General features: G+C 44.5%; 1 protein-coding gene across 1 annotated transcript; it reads right to left on the bottom strand.

Annotated features, from left to right (window-relative positions):
* Positions 1-20,864: 20,864 nt before the first annotated feature.
* On the bottom strand, positions 20,865-21,496 carry LOC137817865 (uncharacterized). Its single transcript, XM_068621091.1, has 2 exons — positions 21,344-21,496; positions 20,865-21,260 (listed from the first exon to the last, which is right to left on the bottom strand). Exons 1-2 carry the CDS (start codon positions 21,494-21,496, stop codon positions 20,865-20,867), a joined length of 549 nt encoding a protein of 182 aa, XP_068477192.1.
* Positions 21,497-22,668: the final 1,172 nt, after the last annotated feature.

Here is a 22,668-nt window from a genome sequence, read left to right as displayed (position 1 = left end):
TTCTTCTCTTAGAATAGATTTTACTATGTTGTACTTGCTAATTTTTTTTATAAGCATTTGCTAATTTTGCTAAACCCTAAATCCTAAATCCTTGACATATTATTTAAGAAGTTTTTGTTGTATCTTGAACAAGTTACACAATATATATAACTCCTTATATAAAAAAAGTGGTTATCCATATCTTGAAAAATCACCTTCCTATTTTTTAGTCAATTTTATCACATAATTTTCCTTATTTATTCCATAATATAAAAATTAACTTACTAATAATTGATAATCTTGTTGAGGATCTTTGAAGATTCTACTCAACCTTTACACTTGATGAAGAAGTGTGTGATGAAGAAAATAAGCTTGAAGATATATGGAGTGTGTGTTTTATTGTCTTAGTTAGGATAAAGTTGTTAAAGTGTTTTTGCATTTTGAATCAACCTCATATCTCATAGCCATGGTAATGATCTCAAGCACAAGGGTCTTTTAAAAGATGTTTTAAAATTTTGTTCAAGTTTTTCCAAACAGGTTTCACTGCACAAAATTTTAATCCGTTGTTTGGTAAAACAACTAATTTAATCTTACTACACCAAAACTGTTTTGATTTTTCAAAAATTTGTTTTGTCTCCAAAATTCAGTTTTGTTCCCATTTAACTACTCAAAGGTTAGTTATCTTTCCATCAAGTGTAGTTTCAAAATACAATCTGTTTTTTAAACTTATAATCAATTGTTTTGTAACAGTTTTTAAAACTGTTTTGGGAGAGCTGTTATGATGTGATTCCTATAAAAAGGATAGTTGTATCACACTTCAAATCATCCCTTGAAATACATATTGCTTACTGTTTTCAAGAGTTTTCTGTGAGGTTCTCAAGTGAGTTCTGTTTTTGAAAGTTTTTCTTAAAAACTTTTGAAAGTTCTAGTAATGTTTTCACATTGGCTTGAGATTTGAAGTTTCATCAAAGTGTTGCTACTGTGGAGATCTAGTTTGAGTCTCTTAGTCTACATACAAGGTGTTTTCTGTCCCTGAACTCTTTTCTTGTAAAGGTGTATTCATTTGCTTCTTGATAGAGTTTCTTGAAGTAGGAATTTGTTGAAATAGTGTTTTTCAGCTTGTACTTTTGGTTCTTAGAGGGTTCAAGAACTGGTTTCTTATAATCTTTTGTAAAAGATTAATTGTGTATTAATGGAATCCATCTTAGTGTGAGATGAGACTGGATGTAACTCAATATTGAGTGAACCGGTATAAATCTTTGTGTGCTATTCTTCTCTCATAATCACTGCCTCTAAAACTGAAAAATCTACAAAACTGTGATAATTTGAATCTGTTGTTTTAGAATTGAACCTGTTGTTTTATTGCAGTATTGGTTTGAACTATATTCTGTTTTCAAGATTCTGAAAAGAATTTAATCAAGTCATCAATAAACAACCTAGATTTGGAACTGTTTTAAATCTCATCATATCAAATTTGGTTTTAAAATAAAATTTTGAAAAAGTGCTTTACTGGTTTGTATAAATTGGTTTTTAAAAGTTGATTTGCTTTTCAGTTAACAACTTAAAATCAAGCCTCTTATAAAAAAAATATTGTTGAACTGATTTGAAACTTGTTTTTCTCTAAAACTATTTCTTTTAAAACACTGTGAAGCTTCTAGAAAATCCAAATTAAAACTTTTAAAAATTAACTTCAAATTCTGTAATTGCTTAAACTGTTTCAGCTCATGTAAAGTCACTAAGAAATTAGAATTTGTTGTTTCAAATTTTATCTGTTATTTGTTGTTTCAAATTTTATCTGTTATTTTTCTGTAATTTCACTCTGGTTGAGAAATTCAATTTGTTTTTCTTCAAATAAATCTGTTATATTAATGTCAGAATTTCTTAAAGTTTACATTTGTGAAAATTATCCTAATTACATTTCACCCCTCCTCTTGAAGTTAGAGTCTCATAAACTCAACAAATCTCTATGTATTCTTCATCGTCGTTTTTGTTTTATCAGGAAGTAAAAAATTAATAAATAGGAGTATTCAGGGATACCCCAACCCTATTATAGACCACCTGTTATCCATACCACAACACCTACAAAAGTTATTTTTGGTATTTCCCCCAACACATTGTTTCTTTTCCTAATAGTGTTATCAAACATATATAATGCATAAGATAATACGATATCACCAAAATACAGACTAACCATCACATTACCCAGTTTATCAAATAATATTTCAGTATGCTCTATCATAGTACTACCTTTTACAAAATAATATAGCTTTATTTAGTCAAGACTGCCTTCCCCCGCGCTTTATGTTGTTGTGTCCCTCCTTGTCTTTCTTTTCGTTTTCCGACACTTGTGTAACCACTTCCCTCCTCATGCTAGTTCAACCAGTTGTTTTCCACCTGCACACATTAAACCAAATACCTCTCCCTAACATAATTTCATCATCATATTACCATATACAGACACAACAAATAAAGTTATCACAATTCTATCTCATTGTATAACCCAATCAAGTGATATTTAAGTGTCACCGGGTTTCTTTTTATATTGTTCCATACACCAGCTGACATACTCAAATGGTATTCCCTTTCCGTTTCCGGTAATCCAGGACCATGATTTCAATTGTGCCATAGTGAACATCTCAATTGGATAAGGTCTACTATTATTAAAAATGATATTATTTCTTTGTTTCCAAATCTCTCCCACAATTGCTATCCACATACACGCCATGCATTGTTCCCAACTTCTGACAACCTTAATAGCCTAAAATGATTTAAGTGACTTTTACAACGTTGTGTTGAACTATGTGTTCCTCAACCCACCTATAGCAAAGATTTCACACTATTGAGGTCATTTCACATGTTAGAAATAGGTGGCTAACGAATTTCTCTACTTTACTGCACATCACACACGAAAACTTATCTAAGAGTACCCTCTGACTATATAACTTATTTTTGGTTGCAACTCTATTCTTTAGCGCTCACCCAGCCAGCAAGTGTGTCAATGGCAGTGCTTTAAACTTCCAAAACATTTCATAAAGTCCTCTTTCCTCTCCAACAATAGCGTTCATAAGCTTATTTCATTGTGTAAGTGTTTCATCTACCATCCATTGCCAACAATCTTCGCTTTCTATTTCCAGTTGTATTTTGTCAAGTTCTTATTTTAACCTATTTATTTGTTCATTTTCCCATTCAAATCTTTTGTGCTTCCACTCCAAGTCCCACACTCACCAATCATTTAACCACCTTCCCATATTCTCTAGTTTCGTTTCCTTATTGTTCAACGTTGTGTACAACCTGGGGAACCTTTCTTTTAGAGCTGTGTTACCTAGACATTTGTCATCCCAAAACCTTATTTCATTCCCTTTGCCAATTTTCCATTGGATATTGTTTTCGAAATACCCCCTCCCCCAATTTCTTCCTGTTGCCTATTTTCTAGATATTCCTCCACCAAAGTGATTTGTCCTTTTTCGTACGAGGGTTTCTTATTTCTCTCCAACCCCCCCCCCCCCCCTCATACTTAGATTCTATTACTTTTTTCCAAAGTTCCACTTTTGTGTACCTAACCGCCAAATCCACTTTCCAATCAGTGCAATGTTAATGTCCATCACTCCTAGCCATCATCCAACCATTCCTCCATCTTCATGAGCTTTCTCTTCTCCTTCCTTCCTTCTCTTTTTATGTTCATGTATTAGTTTGAGTTCTTGCAATTTTCAGTTCGGCATTTTCAGTATACTTTGTGTTTTGCTTCGGTTTCTTTCATTTCTACCGATTCATCTTTGTTTCTTCTTCATTTCTAGCTTAATTGTTCGGTGCAATTCTGTTCTTATACATTTTTGTTCGGTGCCTTTGCCTTTTCAATCAATTCGTTCAGTTCAATTTGACAATACATGGAACTTCCATATGAGTTTGGGTTTTGGTACTAGTCTTGGTGAGTTCTTGAACATAGAACCTTGATCCAATTCTATCTTAAAGTGCCTATCTCATATCCAACTCAAGATGATTCCTAAGAATGTCAAGAATCATTCATATTGTGCTATTGGAATCATATCATCTTGGCTCTTGCCTTATCTTTTTTATCTTAAACGTTGTTTTTATTCTATTTGTTGTCTCTTTTCCAGTCCTTTTTTTTCCTTTGTTTTTGGTGTTCTTCTCCATCCCTATTTAATCCTTGTATCAATTTGGTGCTTTCATTGAGCCTACCTCCATGCCTCCTAAACCAAACAAAGATTTAGAAGAAACCCTCCAGACAATTTTGGACAAACTAGCCCACTTCCAAACCCAAATCCAACAAACCCATGATCATCATGAAACCCATTATAATACCTTACATCACACTCTAGAATCTTGTAAAAAAGATTGAGACTCCAAACAAGAGGTCATCACTCACACCCTCCATACCATCTTAACATTTATACCACCCCCACCCCTAATTTCTCAGACTGTCTCATCCGTCTTTGCCACAACAATGTCTATTGTTCCCCCTCTCATTACTCCACCTACCCTAGTCCCTACCCTACCCCGTCCCCCAAAAATCCAATTATCCTTATTTAATGGGTCTGATCCGCTCAGTTATCCTTGTCTTTGTCGCACGAAGATAAGGAAAACTCTTGCTTGCTGTTTTTTACCTTTGTCTTGCAAGATAAGGGAAAGGTCTTCCTGCTGATCTTGTCCTTGCCTCTTAGGACAAAGGAGATGTCTTACTGGTGATACTGGTCAACCATGATGTTCTCGACCTTGCCTTACAAACAAGGAAGAGGTTCACCTTTCTGACCTCGACCTTTCACCATGAGGGCGGGAGAGGATTTAAATGTTGAACCATGCTGTTCGACCTTGGCGTTCTCACTCAAGAGGGAGGCGTTCTCTGCTAACCATCCTATCCCAATCTTGAGACTTCCAACCAAATGAAAGTTTCGTAACTGACCTCGTCCTCACCTCTTCGGGCAAAGGAGGATTTTAATTGGCGAACCATATTGTTCAACCTTGGCGTTCTCACTCAAGAGGAAGGCGTTCTCTACGAACCATCCTATCCCAATCTTGAGACTTCCAACCCGAGTGAAAGGTTCGTAATTGACCTCGTCCTTGCCTCTTAAGGTAAGGGAGGATTTTAACTAGCGAACCATACTGTTCAACCTTGGCGTTCTCACTCAAGAGAGAGGCGTTCATCTACAAAATACTTGAAAAATCATTAACTGAATCACTAAAATTTTATTGGGTGACCTCGTTAAAAAAGCCCTTGAAGGGAAAAAAAAGTGTCCCCTAAAACTGTGTACAATGCAATAACTCAACTGGAATAAAACTTAAGGTTGGCCGCGTTCCACATGCGAGGGATCGCTCCACCTTCTAAAGTCTCGAGTTTGTATGCTCCATTCCCAAGGGCCTCTATCACCCTGAAGGGACCAGTCCACTTGGGAGACAACTTGTTCTCTAATTGGTATAGGTGGGCTTTCCTCATTGTTAGAATAGATGGCTTTAAACTAGAGGGGGGTGAATTGTTTAAAGAGAATTTTCGTAAACTTTTAAAACAAGAATGAATTTATCTCAGGAAACAATTGATTCAGAAATTCAGTTCGCCAAAACAGCAAGCAAAAGCTCCAGTACCAGAAAAACAATCGGTTGTTTCGCAGAAACAATCGGTTGTTTATACCAACAAACAACAAAATAAAACTGAATTTAAAGAGTTAGAGATAGAGAGATTGTACACAGTTGTTTATACTGGTTCACTCCAAACCCAGAGCTACATCCAGTCTTCTCAGAACCCTGAGGAAATCCACTAAGCAACCACACCTTGATCACTTACACAACAACCAAGAGAATGACCTTGAACACCTCAAGAAACACACTCTCCTTGGTCAACACACTTACACCAAGATTGTTGATCTTGATCCCCTCAAGAACACACAGCCAACCTTAGCAAACACAGAAACGAAACTTGTCTTTACAGAGAGTACAAGGATTACACTTGTTACAGAAGATAGTCTGAAATCAATACAAGCAGAATCCTATTCCACAACTTTGATCAATCACACACTCTTAGTGATCCTGCCTGTTGACCGGAACGCTGGAGAATGCCTCGTCAAGGGATCGACGTGCGCACCGCTTCTCACCTCCGTTCCTTTCCGGGATCTGCTTCAAGAACCTGCAAAGAAACAACACGGCGCCGCTGCGGCCGATCGCACTCCGACGCTCAAGTCAGTGGCGGTATCACCAAATACTAAGAACAAGAACCGTGCAAATCCTCTCTCACAATCAGCTCTGTCGCTCGCAAGCGTAAAGTGTATGAACTGAACGTGCGTACCTCAGAAAGTTTGTTAAGAGCTCTTATATACCTGGTGGCTTTCTCTCTCCTGGCAGTTACAGACTTGGACACGTGGCTCGTATCCAACTGTACACGTGCCATCATCTGGAGGCTCCCTGACTTGGCGCTGCTTCTACTCTCATTTTGGCTAAGTTACTTATGCATGGTACTGCCCAGTGCATAGCTAACTTAGGAGTGCGATCTCTACTGGAACTGGCGAGTTAGGGACTTTCATACACCTTCCCTGTGGTCTCGCCGGCCGCCTTCATAACCTACTACTTCTCCTTCATCTTCGGCGATGTGCTTGCTCTGGCGATCTCCAACGCCTAGGTCGCCTGAATCTACATCTGGCGACTTGATCTTTAACCTGGCGATCGCCTATCCTGGTAAGCTGGAAATCGGAACACGCCAACTTAACAACTGGCGACTACACGTGCCCCCCGACTTCCTTCCTTTCTGCCAACCTGGCGCCTTGTCAACACGCCTACACTGTGGCAGGATGCCACGTCATCACACCCGACCACCAGGGCGGTACACAAGCCCCCCAGTCTTAAGCGAAGACTTGTCTAGCGAAAAGACTGAAAGAGCCTTTGTTAACACCGATCTACGTGGCACTGACGCGGAATTCCAAGCGATTGTACTTTCTGCTGCTCTAACGCTCCACCAAACCCTTCACTCATCGTTCGACACGTGGCTTCATCAACGGCTCTCTTCATCTGCCGTTAGCGCTTCCTAAAACATTTCGAAAACCCTTAAACCCATTACGCTCCACTGTTCCATCACTTTCTTCGTGCTTGCAAACGCTCTCACTTCCCTCTGCGAAAACTCTCGACGCTCTTCAACACTCTAGATCATCATCTTCCTTCACCGTCTTCCTGATCATCGAAAGGTAACTACTTTCCTTCATCTGCTGGGTTTCCTTGCATTTTCACCGATTTGCATCATCCTGTAACTGCCTGGTGCATACGCTGTGGGTTGTTCTTTCCATTTCTCATTCTGCGTAACTTAGGGCTTTGTCAATCGTCGCAACGAACCTTCATTCGTTCGTTCTTCTCCTTCCTTCTATGATCGAGTCAGCCCCTGTAACCCCCTGGCCATTTTTCCTTTCTTCTTCCTTTGCAGCTGCTATCATGACTCGCACAAAGATTACCCCGAACCCACCTCCTTCAGCACGAAACCTTCCTTCACAAGCACACGACTCAACACAAGTCCGTGGCGCTTCGTCTTCGCAGGCTGTGAGGCCTGCGCCTTCCCAACCTGTCGTGGCCCAGGCGACTCCATCTAACGCTGGAGGAGCCCCCGTCCCTCTGCCAGACTTCAAAACTCTATACCCCTGGGCTAACTCAACCCTTCTGAAGGAGACCTCGTCGGTGAACACTGCGGGAGCAGTTTTGCGGCTGACAAAGGGGGACGAGGTCCATCAATCGTTTCACAAGGAGCACGACGAGAGGATGATGGTGCTGCCTTGCCCCGCCGCTCTGCCAGTGTGTGCCGATGACAAAGTAAGCGCCGACGGGCCCTTCTGCCTTGTCTATACAACTTACTTCAAGAAGGTCAAGCTCAGGTTCCCTCTCACCCGATTCGAGAGGGAGCTTCTAACCGAGCTCAACATTGCTACCGCCCAGCTTCACCCCAACAGCTGGGCGTTTGTTCGAGCCTTCCAAATAACATGCGACCACCTGGGTTTGCCCGCGTCAGTGGACGTGTTTTTGTTCCTTTTCGAGGCCAAGCACCCAGGAGACCGCCTGTGGGTTAGCTTGAATGCGATTGCTGGGAGATCCATTTTTACCATTTTCCAGCAATCGTACAAAGACTGGAAGGGGAAATTCGTCCAAGTACGTGCAAACGACAAGGACACCTCCCTTCTCGATGGCTTCCCCTTGTACTGGGTGGACAAGGGGAAAAAGGAGTCCAAGAGCTGCTTCAGGAGGCCCAGAAGTCCTGATAGCATGGGAGCATTGGACAGAGATCTCTGTCTTTTCTGGAAGAGGGTGGCGGACGCCAATATAACGTTCCTGACCACCACCTTGATCTCCTTCGAATTCTTTGAGGATCAGCTAGAATTCCAAATAGGTTAGGACATCCAAACTTGTTGCTTTGATTCTGCTTCTGATACTGCTTCTGGGCGTCTTGTGCGATATGCACAAGACTTTGGTTTTACCTTTCCTGCACATATCTGCTCTGCTGCTTATTACCTTATACACTTACCTTTTTCTTCTTTGAGCTAACTCATGCATTTTCGTTTCATGCAGACAACATGTTGGGCAGAAACATGCTCGCCGAATTAAAGGCGCTCGCCCGAAACCACGGGTTGGCGACCGGTTCCCAAACGGTGCCCAACTCGGCGGTCGAGAAGGCCATCGCTCATGGGCGATCACCACCCAAGGAACCCACCCAGCGCAAGAAACTGGTCCTTAAGAGACCCAAGCGAAAAGCTCCTCAAATCGTCCATGAGGAGGAGGAAGAAGATGACGAGGTCACAGAGGATGGCCTCGTTACGAAAAGGAAGAGGGTGGCACCTACTTCTCCACCAGCTCCACCCCCTCTTCCAACTTCAACACCGCCGTCGACGCCTGCTCCTCCTCCATCATCGCCAACGCCGCAGGCTCCTCCCTCTCCAGTCCAAGCAGTTCCACTGGCCACCGCGCCACCTGCAGCTGAGGCCCAAGAGCCAAATTTCTTGGAGGACCCCCCAAGCGCCTCTACGCCACATGTGTCAGCAGGAGGGGGCCCCCCTTCAAACACTTCAGCTGCAGGAAACGTTCCAATCGGGGATGAGGTTGCTCATACCTCTCCGATTCTAATCACCGAATCCCCGATCCCGTCGCCACGCCAGGAAGCAAACACTGAAGATCCTGCTAAGGAAGGTGGCGGCGAGAACCCTCAACAAGCCCCCCTGGCGCCTCTCCAAGCAGCAAACCTTTCCCTTGAGGTCACAAGGATGTGGGAACCTCTGACTGCTAAACTGAAAACCATAGCAGAGGATATCCCATCAATCATAACGAGGGCTGTGGAGAGCTCCACCAGGAGGCTTCAAGACGATCTCTTCAACCTCAGGACTGAAAATAGCACTATGAAGGTCGAGGTGGAGAAGATGTCATTCAGCCTGACGCTCGCAGAAATCGAACACTCCCGAGTGGAGGATGCCATGAATACCGAGCTCAGGCTGGCGCGCAAGGAAGCTGCTGACCTTCGCCGCAAAGTCCACGATCTTGCCCAAGAGAAAGTCGAGTTGGAAAGCAAAATCGTACCCCTCCGCGCCAAGGCGATTGACCTGGAGGCTCACATTCAAGCTGACGCCGCTAAGGTACAAAAGCTGGAGCAAAGGTCGATCGATCGCGAGAAGCTACTTGGGCAAGTAGAAAAAGCGAGGGACGACGCCATGGCTGATCTCGCCGAGGCAAACAAGGAGAAAGGGAAGATGGCTGTTGAGTTGGCCCAAGCTCAAACGGAATCCAAGAAGGTTACTGACGACCTTCTCCATGCTCAAGAGACCAACGAACAACTCAGAAAGCAGGTTGAAGAGCTGGAGCAACAGAACAAAGAGCTCAAGAAGCAGGTTGAAGAACTTCAAGGGCAAATTGAAGAACTCAAGCTAAATTCTGCTCAGATTCTGGCTGCTGGATTCGAAGCCGCTCGGGAACAATTCGCATGCCTATTCCCCGATCTCGACCTCAGCATGGTGTCGTTGAACAACGAAGTAGTAGATGGAAAGGTCGTTCCCGCTGAAGACTAATCAACCCCACCTCATCTGCTACTTTATGATTTACCTTGTATATACCTTGTAATAAAAACTTGCGCATATGTGTTTTAAACTGATACTTATCTTATGACAAAGCTTGGATATTCTCTCTCCTGACTCCTTTTAAGCGCTTTAACCTTCTTTGCATGTTTAACTTTGACGGATTTAACTTAATGATTTTGCAAATGCGACTTCTGACGTAACTGCCTCGAGCCAATTCAAACTTAAGCAATAATCATTTTAAACAACTTGTACTCTTGAGGCACTAACCTTATCATAAGAATACCCTTCAAGCAACGAACTGTAACTCAATCATTGGCTCAAACAACGTCCCACTCGACCTGCTTTGTCAAACAAGTCTTTCAACCTCCTCGCCGTTTTTAAGCTCTTCTCGATCGCCAAGACCTCTTAGTAACCTCAGCTTTTCCTAGCCTCATGCTTTGGCAATCGTTTCTTTATCTGGGGTAGAAACGCCCTTTGGGATCTTCCTTTGCCCCCCTGAACTTCAGAGCGAAAGACCGGCTGACCAGGCGTTCTCTTCGAACCTACCTTAGCCACCTTCCAAGCTTCTTCCACCCTCTGCGCCATACCTGAACTCGTTCGAGACGAGAAGGATTTTATCTTGCCTATGCTCGCACGTAAGCGAGAAGGTCTTTAACTCGCCTGAACTCGCTCATCGGCGAAAAGGTCTTTAACTGGTGCCTCAACTTGCCCAGGGCGTACATCTCCTCCCCCTGGATGCACTGAGGACCTTTTCTTTCTCTCGCCTGCACTCGCTTGACGGCGAGGAGGTCTTTAACTGGCCTTAGCTCGCACCACGGCGATAAGGACTTTATCTGGTGCCTCAACTTGCCCAGGGTGTACATCTCCTCCCCCCTGGATGCACTGAGGACCTTTTCTTTCTCTCGCCTGCACTCGCTCGACGGCGAGGAGGTCTTTAACTGGCCTTAGCTCGCACCACGGCGATAAGGACTTTATCTGGTGCCTCAACTTGCCCAGGGTGTACATCTCCTCCCCCCTGGATGCACTGAGGACCTTTTCTTTCTCTCGCCTGCACTCGCTCGACGGCGAGGAGGTCTTTAACTTGCCTCAGGACGCGCGAGAGCGTTGAGGTCTTTCATCTGGTGCCTCCAATCGCCGAAAGACGATGAGGACTTTAAAACTTAACTGGTGCCTCCAATCGCCGAAAAACGATGAGGACTTAAAACTTTTTAGAAAGCACGCGATATGTCTTTTCTTGCCTTAAATCATGTACAAATGACAAGGTCTTTCTTCAAAACTTTTGAAAATGGCACACATGCAATCTGAAAACACCTTATACTTCGAAAACTCTTCTTTATTGGGTGGCCTCGTTAAAAACCCTCCTTAGGGAAAAGAGTGCCCCCTTCAACTGTTTTAACAGAAACATCGTAATATAACATTGTGTTTGTCTTTACTTACAAAGCTCTCAACTATAGTACAACTTCAAGTGTGTGGCATTCCAGGTGCGAGGAATCGCCCCTCCTTCCAGCGTTTCTAAGCGGTAGGCTCCGTTCCCGAGCGCCTCGGTTATTCTGAACGGTCCAGTCCACTTGGGTGATAGTTTATTCTCCATCTCGTACTGGTGGGCCTTCCTCATCACCAGATCGCCTTCTCTAAACTGCCTTGGCATCACCTTTGAGTTGTATCTTCGCTCGATCCTCCTCTTCACCGCCTCAGCCTTCAGCCTCGCCTCTTCCCTAACCTCATCCAGCAGATCCAGGTTCAGCCTTCTCTCTTCATTCGAGTCTTCCTCTACAAAGTTCTGGAATCTCGGCGAGCTTTCCTGGATCTCCACCGGAATCATGGCATCACACCCATAGACCAAGCTGAACGGGGTCTCGTGGGTTCCTGACTGCTCGGTGGTGTGGTACGCCCAGACTATACGGGGCACCTCCTCAGCCCAACTTCCCTTGGCTTTCTCAAGCCTTCTCTTCAAACCTCTCAACAACACCCGATTAGCCGACTCCACCTGGCCATTCGTTTGAGGGTGCTCGACGGATGCAAACACTTGTTGAATTCCCACCCCTTCGCAAAGCTTCTTCAACAGGTGGCTTGCAAACTGCGTCCCATTGTCTGACACCAGGCGCTTAGGCACTCCAAACCAGCACACGATGTTCCTCCATACAAAACCTTCGATCTTGTGTGCAGTGATCTGGGCCACTGGTTCTGCTTCAATCCACTTGGTGAAATACTCAATCGCCACCACCAAGTACTTCATTTGCCTGATCGCCAGCGGGAAAGGTCCCAGGATGTCGATTCCCCAAGTATGAAACGGCCAAGGGCTATAGATCGACTTCAACTCCTCGGGAGGTGCCTTATGCCAATCGGCGTGCTGCTGGCATTGTTTACAGCATTGGGCATACTTCTTGCAATCTTCTCTCATGGATGGCCAGTAGTAGCCTGCACGGAGAGTCCTCGCGGCCAGAGCTCGACCCCCGACGTGGCTTCCGCATATACCTTCGTGGAGCTCTGCCATTATTCTCGTGCACTTCTCGCCGTGTATACATTCTAGGAGCGGGTGGGTGAACCCAAACCTGTACAGATCGCCATCAATCAACGTATACTTGCTGGAATTTTTCTTTACCTTCCTAGCTTCCGTCGGATCCAACGGGAGGAGGCCATCTGCCAGGCACCGTTTGTATTGCGTTATCCAAGTGTCTGGCTCATGGGCGGCGCAGACCTGCATCACGTCCACCTTCTCTCCTCGACATGCTCTAACTCTCGGCGATCTCAGGGTTTCTTGCGTCAAAGACTTATGGCTTCTCGCTGCTCTCTCCGTCGACTTGCTTATCTGAAGGACCAGGTGATCTGCTACAAATGCCCTTGGCGTCTTCAGAGTTTCTTGAATCACCGTCCTCTTCCTACCCCCCTTGCCTGAGCTGGCGAGCTTAGCAAGCAAGTCAGCTCGGGCATTCTGCTCCCTGGGCACATGTACTACTTCAAAGGAGGCAAAGGAACTCTTCAATTCCTGCACATACGCCAAGTAAGCCGCCATTTGTGGATCTTTAGCCTGGAACTCGCCTGTTACTTGGCCTGTGACTAGCAGCGAGTCACTCTTAGCCATCAGCACCCTAGCTCCCATCTCCTTGGCCAGCAAAATCCCGGCGATCAGTGCCTCATACTCTGCTTGATTGTTGCTGGCTTTAAAGGCAAACCTCAAAGATTGTTCAATCAGCACGCCGTTGGGTCCTTCCAAAATGACCCCAGCACCGCTACCCTGCTGGTTCGACGATCCATCCACCGAGAGTACCCAACGGAAATCGTCTCCTTCAACCCGCGCCGCCTCTGATGAGAGCTCGACCACGAAATCTGCAAAGATTTGCCCCTTGATCGGGCCTCGAGGCTCGTACTTAATATCAAACTCTGACAACTCTACCGCCCACTTCACCATCCTTCCCGCAACGTCGGGTTTCTTCAAGACCTTCTGGATGGGCACGCCGGGAGTACAATCGCCCGCCTAAGCACAAATTTGTCATGGGACTAGCGGACCTGATCGCTATCCCTAATATATCTGCTAGGTTGAAGGCGCCGGAGAAGGTAGGCGACAAGGTGCTGGGGTCAAAGCCAGACGCCTGGTGCGAGTTCCACCAATGTTTTGGCCACACCTTGGACTCGTGTTTGTCTTTGGGGTATCAGCTCGACGATCTGGTTAAGAGCGGGTTCCTAAATGACTATCTGCTGGATAGAAGGACGGGGGGAGCGTCGAGTTCCCAGCCAGTAGGTGGAGAAGCCCAGCAACACGAGATGCCCATCCACGGGGAGATCCACACCATTGCAGGGGGTTTCTCAGGTGGTGGATGCACCGCATCGCAGAGGAAAAAGTATGCGCGATCGGTGATGACAGTGGACATGTTTGAAGATCACTCGCCGGAAGTGGACATTACGTTCACCAAGCAGGATCTTCGGGACGTTGTGCCTCATGACAACGATCCCATAGTCATTTCGTTGGTCACAGCAGGGAGGAAGGTCCACAGAGTTCTGGTGGACCAAGGAAGCTCGGCAGACGTGATGTTCTGGCCGACTTTCACGCAGCTGGAATTGCCCCTTGACCAGCTAAGGCCCTATGGAGGGTGCTTATATGGGTTCGCTGGTGACCAGGTGGAGGTCAGGGGGTACATTGAGCTGAGAACCACGTTTACAGATGAGGCTGGGTCGAGGACGGAGAAAATCAAGTACCTCATCGTAAACGCCCCTTCAGCATATAACATCCTGTTGGGAAGGCCCACTCTTAACAGGATAGGCGCCATTCCATCGACTCGGCACATGAAGGTGAAGCTGCCGTCCATGGAAGGGGTGGTGATCACGATCAAGTCTGATCAGAAAGAAGCGAAAAGGTGCTATGAGAATAGCCTGAAAAACAAAAGATCAGTGAGTTATGTAACAACCACCCCACCTCCCGGTGTGAGGCCCAGACCGCCGGTAACAGAGGAGGCCGCCGGAAGGGATGTAGAGATGGTAGACGCTGAGCTAGGGGAGAGGAATGCTGGCCTGGAGGAGGAAGAGGCGCGGAATCGCCCCGAGGAAGCGAGAGAACTGGGAATCGCCAAGGCGGTGATCGCCAGGGAATCCAGGCCCAAACCCGTTGAGCAGTGGCTCGAGAAGGAGATCGGGGGAAAAATCTTCAAGCTCGGAAGATCTCTGGAGGTCGATCTCCAGGACCAAATCGCCAAGGTGATTGAGCGGCATCTGGACGCGTTTGCTTGGTCCGCTTCGGACATGCCCGGGATCGATCCCGACTTCTTGTGCCATCATCTGGCGATGGACAACATGGTGAGACCGGTGCGACAAAGGAGAAGAAAATTCAATGAAGAGAGGAGGTAGGCGATCAGGGACGAAACACAGAAACTCCTCGCTGCAGGCCACATCAGGGAAGTCCAGTACCCTGAATGGTTGGCAAATGTCGTGCTGGTGAAGAAGAGTAACGGGAAATGGCGCATGTGCGTCGATTTCACCGATCTGAACAAAGCTTGCCCAAAGGATTCGTATCCTTTACCAAGCATTGATGCCCTGGTTGATAGTGCTGCAGGGTGCAAGCTGCTGAGCTTTCTGGATGCCTTCTCGGGCTATAATCAGATCAAGATGCATCCCATGGATGAAGAGAAAACAACCTTCTTGACGGAGAGATCGTGCTATTGCTATAAGGTGATGCCGTTCGGGCTGAAGAACGCGGGGGCCACGTACCAGAGGTTGATGGATCGAGTACTTGCACCAATGCTGGGGAGGAACGTGCAAGCCTACGTCGATGACATGGTCGTGACCTCGCAGGAGAAAAGCAAGCACGTTGCAGACTTGGAGGAATTGTTCACGACGATCGCCAAGTTCAAGTTAAAGCTCAACCCGGAGAAATGCATTTTCGGCGTGGAGGCTGGAAAGTTCTTGGGTTTTCTCTTGACTGAAAGGGGAATAGAAGCTAACCCAGACAAGTGTGCCGCCATCTTGGCGATGAGAAGCCCGGCTACAGTGAAAGAGGTCCAGCAGCTGACAGGTCGGATGGCAGCCCTATCTCGCTTCGTGTCAGCTAGCGGAGAAAAGGGGCATCCCTATTTTCAATGTCTGCGGCGCAATAACAAGTTCGTTTGGACGAAAGAGTGCGAGGAGGCTTTCGTCAAACTAAAAGAGTATCTGGCGAGCCCGCCGGTTCTGTGCAAACCGCTGGCGGGAATCCCTCTCAGGTTGTATTTCGCTGTGACTGAGAGGGCGGTGAGTGCGGTGCTCGCCCAGGATCAAGATTAGGCTCAGAGGCCTATTTATTTTGTGAGCAAAGTATTGCAGGGCCCAGAAACGAGATATCAGGCCCTGGAGAAGGCTGCGCTGGCTGTGGTGTTTTCGGCGAGGAGGTTGCGCCACTACTTCCACAGTTTCACAATACTGGTGATGACTGACCTGCCCATCCAGAAGGTCTTGAAGAAACCCGACGTTGCGGGAAGGATGGTGAAGTGGGCGGTAGAGTTGTCAGAGTTTGATATTAAGTACGAGCCTCGAGGCCCGATCAAGGGGCAAATCTTTGCAGATTTCGTGGTCGAGCTCTCATCAGAGGCGGCGCGGGTTGAAGGAGACGATTTCCGTTGGGTACTCTCGGTGGATGGATCGTCGAACCAGCAGGGTAGCGGTGCTGGGGTCATTTTGGAAGGACCCAACGGCGTGCTGATTGAACAATCTTTGAGGTTTGCCTTTAAAGCCAGCAACAATCAAGCAGAGTATGAGGCGCTGATCGCCGGGATTTTGCTGGCCAAGGAGATGGGAGCTAGGGTGCTGATGGCTAAGAGTGACTCGCTGCTAGTCACAGGCCAAGTAACAGGCAGGATCACTTAGCAATCTCAGCTCTTTGAAAAACTCAAAAACTCTTAGGAAAAACTTATCAAAAATTGATTGTCAAATCTGTTTTTCTGAATTTATTCAAAGATGTAGTTTGTTATCAAATCTTAACAAACTCTTAAATTGCATTAAAAGATTTGGTCAAAGCATTTAATGACTGGAGCGTAAGCAGTTAAAACATTTAAAGCTCAGTCAAAGATAAAACAGTTTTTCTGTTATGGTCCCAAAACAAACAATCGGTTGTTTCCTCGAATCATTCGGTTGTTTTGGTTCTTAACAGTTCAACCATTTTAAAAACAATTTTCAATCTTTTTCTCAAAACACCTAAGTATAAACAATCGGTTGTTTCGACAAAACAATCGGTTGTTTTAACTTAGTTTGAAAACATTTTACTTTCACAAAGATTGAGATGCTTATGCTTTAAATTTAATCAAAGGGTGGATTACAACATTCAAACTACCCCAGAACTAAGTTAAACCAACACAGCAACATCAAGCACAACAAAGGCTTCAACATCCTTCAAAGGATTTGGATTCTTCAAAGCTTGAACACCACTTGGTTCAACAATCTCCCCCTATTTGATGAAGACAAATCCCTTATGCTTGTGTTGTACCTGATTAAATCTGAAGCAGTTCCTGCAAGATACAGTTTTGAACAAAGCATAGAACTTTTGATATTGGTTAGCACAGATAAACAGTAATAAACTTCAGAACTAAATATCAGAAAATTATTACACATTCCAAACTGTTTTAACAACAATAAAAAGAAACTTAAACACATCATATATCTCCCCCTATTTGTCTTCACAAATAGAAAAAGAGAAGAGATAAAAACAAGATATTGTTTTGATTACATCAAAACTAAAGCAGTAACAACAGAAAGAAAGAAATTTTAAAAACCAGATATAACAGCAAGAAAATAATCGATTGTTCCGATAACCAATCAGTTGTTTTTCCTTCATTCTTCTTCATCAGCAAACTGAAGATCAAAGATTTGGTTCTGGACAGCTTCAATCTGTTCATCCAGAGTCATAAATCTTGCATCCATATTGTCAAACCTGGTGTCAATCCTTTGGAAATTACTAACACAGCAATGGAAGCTTCTTTGATTTTCAGCAAAGCTATCAAGCCTATTCACCATGAGTCTTTCAAAAGAAGACATGGTTTGCATCCTTTCTCCTTGATTTCCAGCACCAGCACTTGGTCCAGCATCTTGATAATCTTCAGGTGGATCTTCATGTTGAACATCCATATCAGCAGGTTCATCTTGTTCAAGATTAGCAACACCACTAGATGAGGCACCATGATCACCATCCTTGCTTATCCATTTTCCACCTACTTTTGTAAAACCCATTTTGCTGAGTGATCCATTGTTCAACTCTTGAGTTGACTTGACCAACTCAGATGTTTCATCTTCAAGGTTAACTTCAAAATAGAGTAGAAATTTAGATACCAAAACAGCATATGGATAATTATAATCACCTAACCTCATGGCTTTTTGCATGTGCTCTTTGATGATGTGGATCCAATTGATTTTGATTTTCTTGGTGATGCAGAAGATATATACCAAATCTTCTTCAGTTAGAACAGAATGATTACTCCCCCTTGAAGTTAGAATCCAAGTTAAAATGAGAGCAAGCAATCTCTCATCAAGCTTTAGACCTCCAACCGAGCATGTACTTACTTGAGCATGTTGATTCTTCAAGAAACTCTTGTAGAATTGGATTTTGTTAAAATCCTCCACCACTCCAAGGTTTCCCTTGTTGATTCTAAGACCAGAGAACTTGAGACCAGCAACAGCAGTCCATACTTCATGAGTTATCTCCATTTCTACACCCTTCACATGAGAAACTAGATTGTTTCCCTCAAACTTTAGGTTTGTGTAGAACACCCTCACCAAATCTAGATATATGTTTCCCTTCATCTCCAGGAACTTTCTGAGAGATTGATCCTTGAGCAGCCTTCTCATATTATCAAGCTTTTGACTTTTCAGCCAATCAAAGCATACAACCTTGGGGTTGTTTATCTTCTTGATACTTGTTTCATACCTATACTTCTCAATAAGATCATTGTCTCCAGAAAACCAGCCTTCTAGCCTTCCTCCAGACCTTACAGCCTTGGTTTTGACTCTCTTTGAGGTGGGAGGAGTTGATTCCATGATGGCAGAGAAGAAAACAGAGAAGAACTCACTTCACAGATTTTTGCAAGAGATGTTGCAAGAGATGTTGCAATTCGTTGTTCTTGTGGAAGAGATCAGCTGCACCAATTTTTATAGCAGAAAAAGAATCAATTAGCATTCAATTCTATTCAGTGGGTACCTGATTTTCAGAGAGAGAGGACTTGACTCTGCTCTGCACAGAAAACGTCAGAAAAAGCTGAGAATCAGATGGTCTTCACATGTGATCTTTGACTAGTCATTAAGGCTCTTGAATTTCTAAGATTTTGGAATATTTTCCTTTATGACTGTTGTAACTTCTCTCTGAACATAATCAGCTTTCAACACAAATTCTTTGACCAAGATTCTCTCTTTGAATTGATCTGCAACGGATAGAAATTTAAAATAGCAATTAAAACAATTTCTTCATAATGCTGCCAGACCCAAAACAATCGGTTGTTTCGAAGAAACAATCGGTTGTTTTTCTGCAGCAGTTTAAAACTGTTTTCGAATTTTAACCATGAACATAAGGATTTCAAAGCAGATGACATTGATCAATATAAAAAGATTGTTTAACCATGAGAAAGAACAGAAATTAAAAACAAATAAAGGAAAGTCTTATCCTCATTTTAATTCTTCAATGAGTCATGTGCTTTATGATCAAGAAGCCTCTTTTCACTGTTGAGGTCCTTTGCATATCATTGATTCAGCTTCAATGACTGTCTTTTTGTTCAAAAACTTGATCAGATGACTCAGTCCCTCCTTTTTCTTTAGTTTTCCTGCATAAAAGATTTCAAGCAGCAAGATTTGGTCCCCTTACAAATTTGGGTCCGTTTGACTTTTCTTTGCAGTTAGAAACTTCACATCCCTTAGGAATCCATTTCATAAAACCTCTTGGAACAGAATATTTCCTTATTTTACAGAACCTAACAGAGTGGCCTTTCTTCATGCAGTAAAAGCATGTAACAACCGGTTGTTTCGTCTTAACAATCGATTGTTTTTCTGATTTTCTTGAAAAACTTTTTGAAAACTTATCTTGCTTATTCTGTGGATTAAAGCCTAAACCAGCCTTTCCAAAAACACAGCTTTGAGATGCCAAGAAATTCTCAAAGTTAGATTTCCCCTTTGAAAGCTTGTCCACAGTTTCAACAAGATAGTGAACCTTTTTCTCAAGATTTTCACAATTTTCGCAAATGAGAGTATCACACTTGCAAGAAGCATTTTTTAAATGGTTTTCCAATTTTTCAAAATCACTTTTTGCTTTTTCCAGATCTTCTTCAAGTGATTTAACTCTCTTTTCAAGCCAACTGTTAAGATCTTTCAATGGATTGTTTGAAAGAACCAATCTATTAGCTTCATCATGTGTTTCTTGAAAAGCTTCAAGTAATTCACTGTAATTTTGTTCATTTAAGGAAGCACATGAACTTACCTCACTTGAGCTGCAAGATTCATCATCATTTTCAGCTACCAAGCATATGTTTGCTTTCTCATCTTCACTTGATGAAGAACTTGATGATGACACCTCATTTTCATCCCAAGCTATGTAGGCTCTTTTTGTCTTGCCTTTCTTCTCTTTGTAGTTAGACTTTTTCTCTTTGCTCTTGTTTGGACAATCTGCCTTTATATGACCTTGCTCACCACAACCAAAAGAAGTATAATATGTTCTTCCACACAAAGTGCTGAATCTTGTGGGTTGTGATCTGTGCTACTGGCTCAGCCTCTATCCACTTTGTGAAGTATTCTATGGCAACCACGAGGTACTTCATCTGCCGCATTGCTAAAGGGAAAGGCCCCAGAATGTCGATCCCCCAAGTATGAAACGGCCATGGGCTATAGATCGATCTGAGCTCCTCTGAAGTGTCAGTCAGCATGTTGTTGGCACTGCTTCAACCATTGTGCATACCCTGTGTAGTCTTCCCTCATGGTTGGCCAATAATATCCTACGCCAATGACCTTCGATGCGAGAGCTCGGCCACTGATGTGACTCCCGGATATCCCTTCATGGAGTTTTGCCATAATGCAGGTGCACTGCTCACCGTTCACACATACCAGGATAGGGTGAGTGAACCCATGTCTGAACAACTTTCCATTGATCAAGGTGTACATGCTAGAATTTTTCTTGATTTTCCTAGCCTTTGTAGGCTCCAACAGGAGTATCCCATCAGCCAAGTAGAGTTTGTAGGGTGTCATCCAAGTTTCGCCCCCTTCGACTAGGCAAACCTGCAACGAATTCTCCCTAGAAACTCGGTACGTGCTTATTTTAGGTGTCTTTAACGTCTCCTAAGTCAACGACTGATGACTCCTCCTCACCCCTTCTGAGGTGCTGATCTGCTGGACTTCTGCTGCATTATTTGTGGCAGTTTAAGGTGTCCTCAGGGTCTCCTGAATGACTGTCCTCTGTCTGCTCCCCTTGCCTGAACTGGCGAGCTTAGCTAGCAAGTCAGCTCGGGCATTCTGTTCTTTGGGCAAGTGTACTAACTCGAACACTTCAAACGTCTCCCTCAGAATTTGTACGTACTCTAGGTATGCGGCCATTTGCGGGTCTATAGCCTGGTATTCTCCCGTGACCTGATCTGTGACTAACAAGGAGTCACTCTTCGCCAACAAACCTTTCGCACCCATCTCCTTAGCCAATAGCATTCTAGCGATAAGGGCCTCATACTCTGCCTGATTGTTACTAGCCTTGAAAGCGAATCGCAGGGCCTGCTCAATCAATAGCCCATTTGGTCCTTCCAAGATGACGCCAGCCCCACTACCCTGTTTGTTGGAGGAACCGTCTACAGAGAGTATTCATTTGAAGCATGCTCCTTCCTGGTGCGTGGCAACCGAGAGAGTTTTACCACTAAGTTAGCATAAACCTGGCCTTTGATAGGGCCTGTGGGCTCATACTGCACGTCGAACTCTGATACCTCTACTGCTCTACGCACCATTCTTCCTGCAACATTTGTTTTCTGCAAGACCTTGCGAATGGGAAGGTCTGTCATCATTATCATCGTAAAGCTCTGGAAGTAGTGGCGAAGCCTTCGCGCTGAGAACACTACTGTCAGGGTCGTCTTCTCAATGGCCTGGTATCTCACCTCAGGCCCCTGCAATACTTTGCTCACAAAGTAAATCGACTTTTGTACCTGGTCCTGTTCCTGCACAAGGACCGAACTAATCGCCCGATCAGTGACTACGAAGTACAAGCGAAACGGGGTACCCAGCTGCGGGTTGCAAAACACTAGTGGACTGGCCAGGTACTCCTTCAGCTTGAGGAACGCCTCTTCGCACTCCCTGGTCCATACGAACCTGTTATTCCTCTTCAGGCACTAAAAATAGGGGTGACCTTTGTCCCCTCCAGTTGACACAAATCTGGACAAAGCGGTCATCCGCCCTGTCAGCTGTTGTACTTCCTTTACTGAGACCGGGCTCCTCATTCCTATGATTGCAGCGCACTTCTCAGGATTTTCCTCTATCCCACGCTCAGTGAGTAGGAAACCCAAGAACTTGCTTGCTTCTACCCCGAACACACTTCTCGGGGTTCAACTTCAATTTGTACTTAACTATCGTGGTGAATAGCTCTTCTAGGTCTTCTACGTGTTGCTCCCTCTGCTGGGAGGTTACCACCATGTCGTCTACATATGCTTAGACATTTTGCCCTATCATGGGCGCTAGCACTCTGTCCATCAACCTCTGGAAGGTCGCACCTGCATTTTTAAGCCTAAAGGGCATCACCTTATAATATTAGCAAGAGAACTATGTCATGAACGCTGTTTTGCATTCGTCCCTGGGATACATCCTGATCTGATTGTAACTAGAGAAGGCGTCCAGGAAGCTGAGTAGTCTACAACCAGATGCATTGTCTACCAAAACATCAATACTGGGCAGTGGGTAGGAGTCCTTACGGTAGGCCTTGTTGAGGTCTGTGAAGGTGACGCACATTCTTCATTTTCCACTAGCCTTCTTCACCAACACCATGTTCGTCAGCCACTCAAGGTACTAAATCTCCCTGATGTGGCTATCGCTTAGCAGCTTCTATGTCTCTTCTCTGATGACCTGACGCCTCTCGTCATTGAACTTTCTTCTTCTCTGGCGAACAGGTCGGACATGCGGGTCCATGGTGAGACGATGACACAAGAAGTCAGGATCTATGCCAGGCATGTTTGAGGCAGACCATGCAAAAGCA

The sequence above is a fragment of the Phaseolus vulgaris genome, chromosome 10 (assembly GCF_000499845.2).
Source record: "Phaseolus vulgaris cultivar G19833 chromosome 10, P. vulgaris v2.0, whole genome shotgun sequence".
NCBI classification, from domain to species: Eukaryota; Viridiplantae; Streptophyta; class Magnoliopsida; order Fabales; family Fabaceae; genus Phaseolus; species Phaseolus vulgaris.
This window is presented reverse-complemented; position numbering and strand designations above follow the sequence as displayed.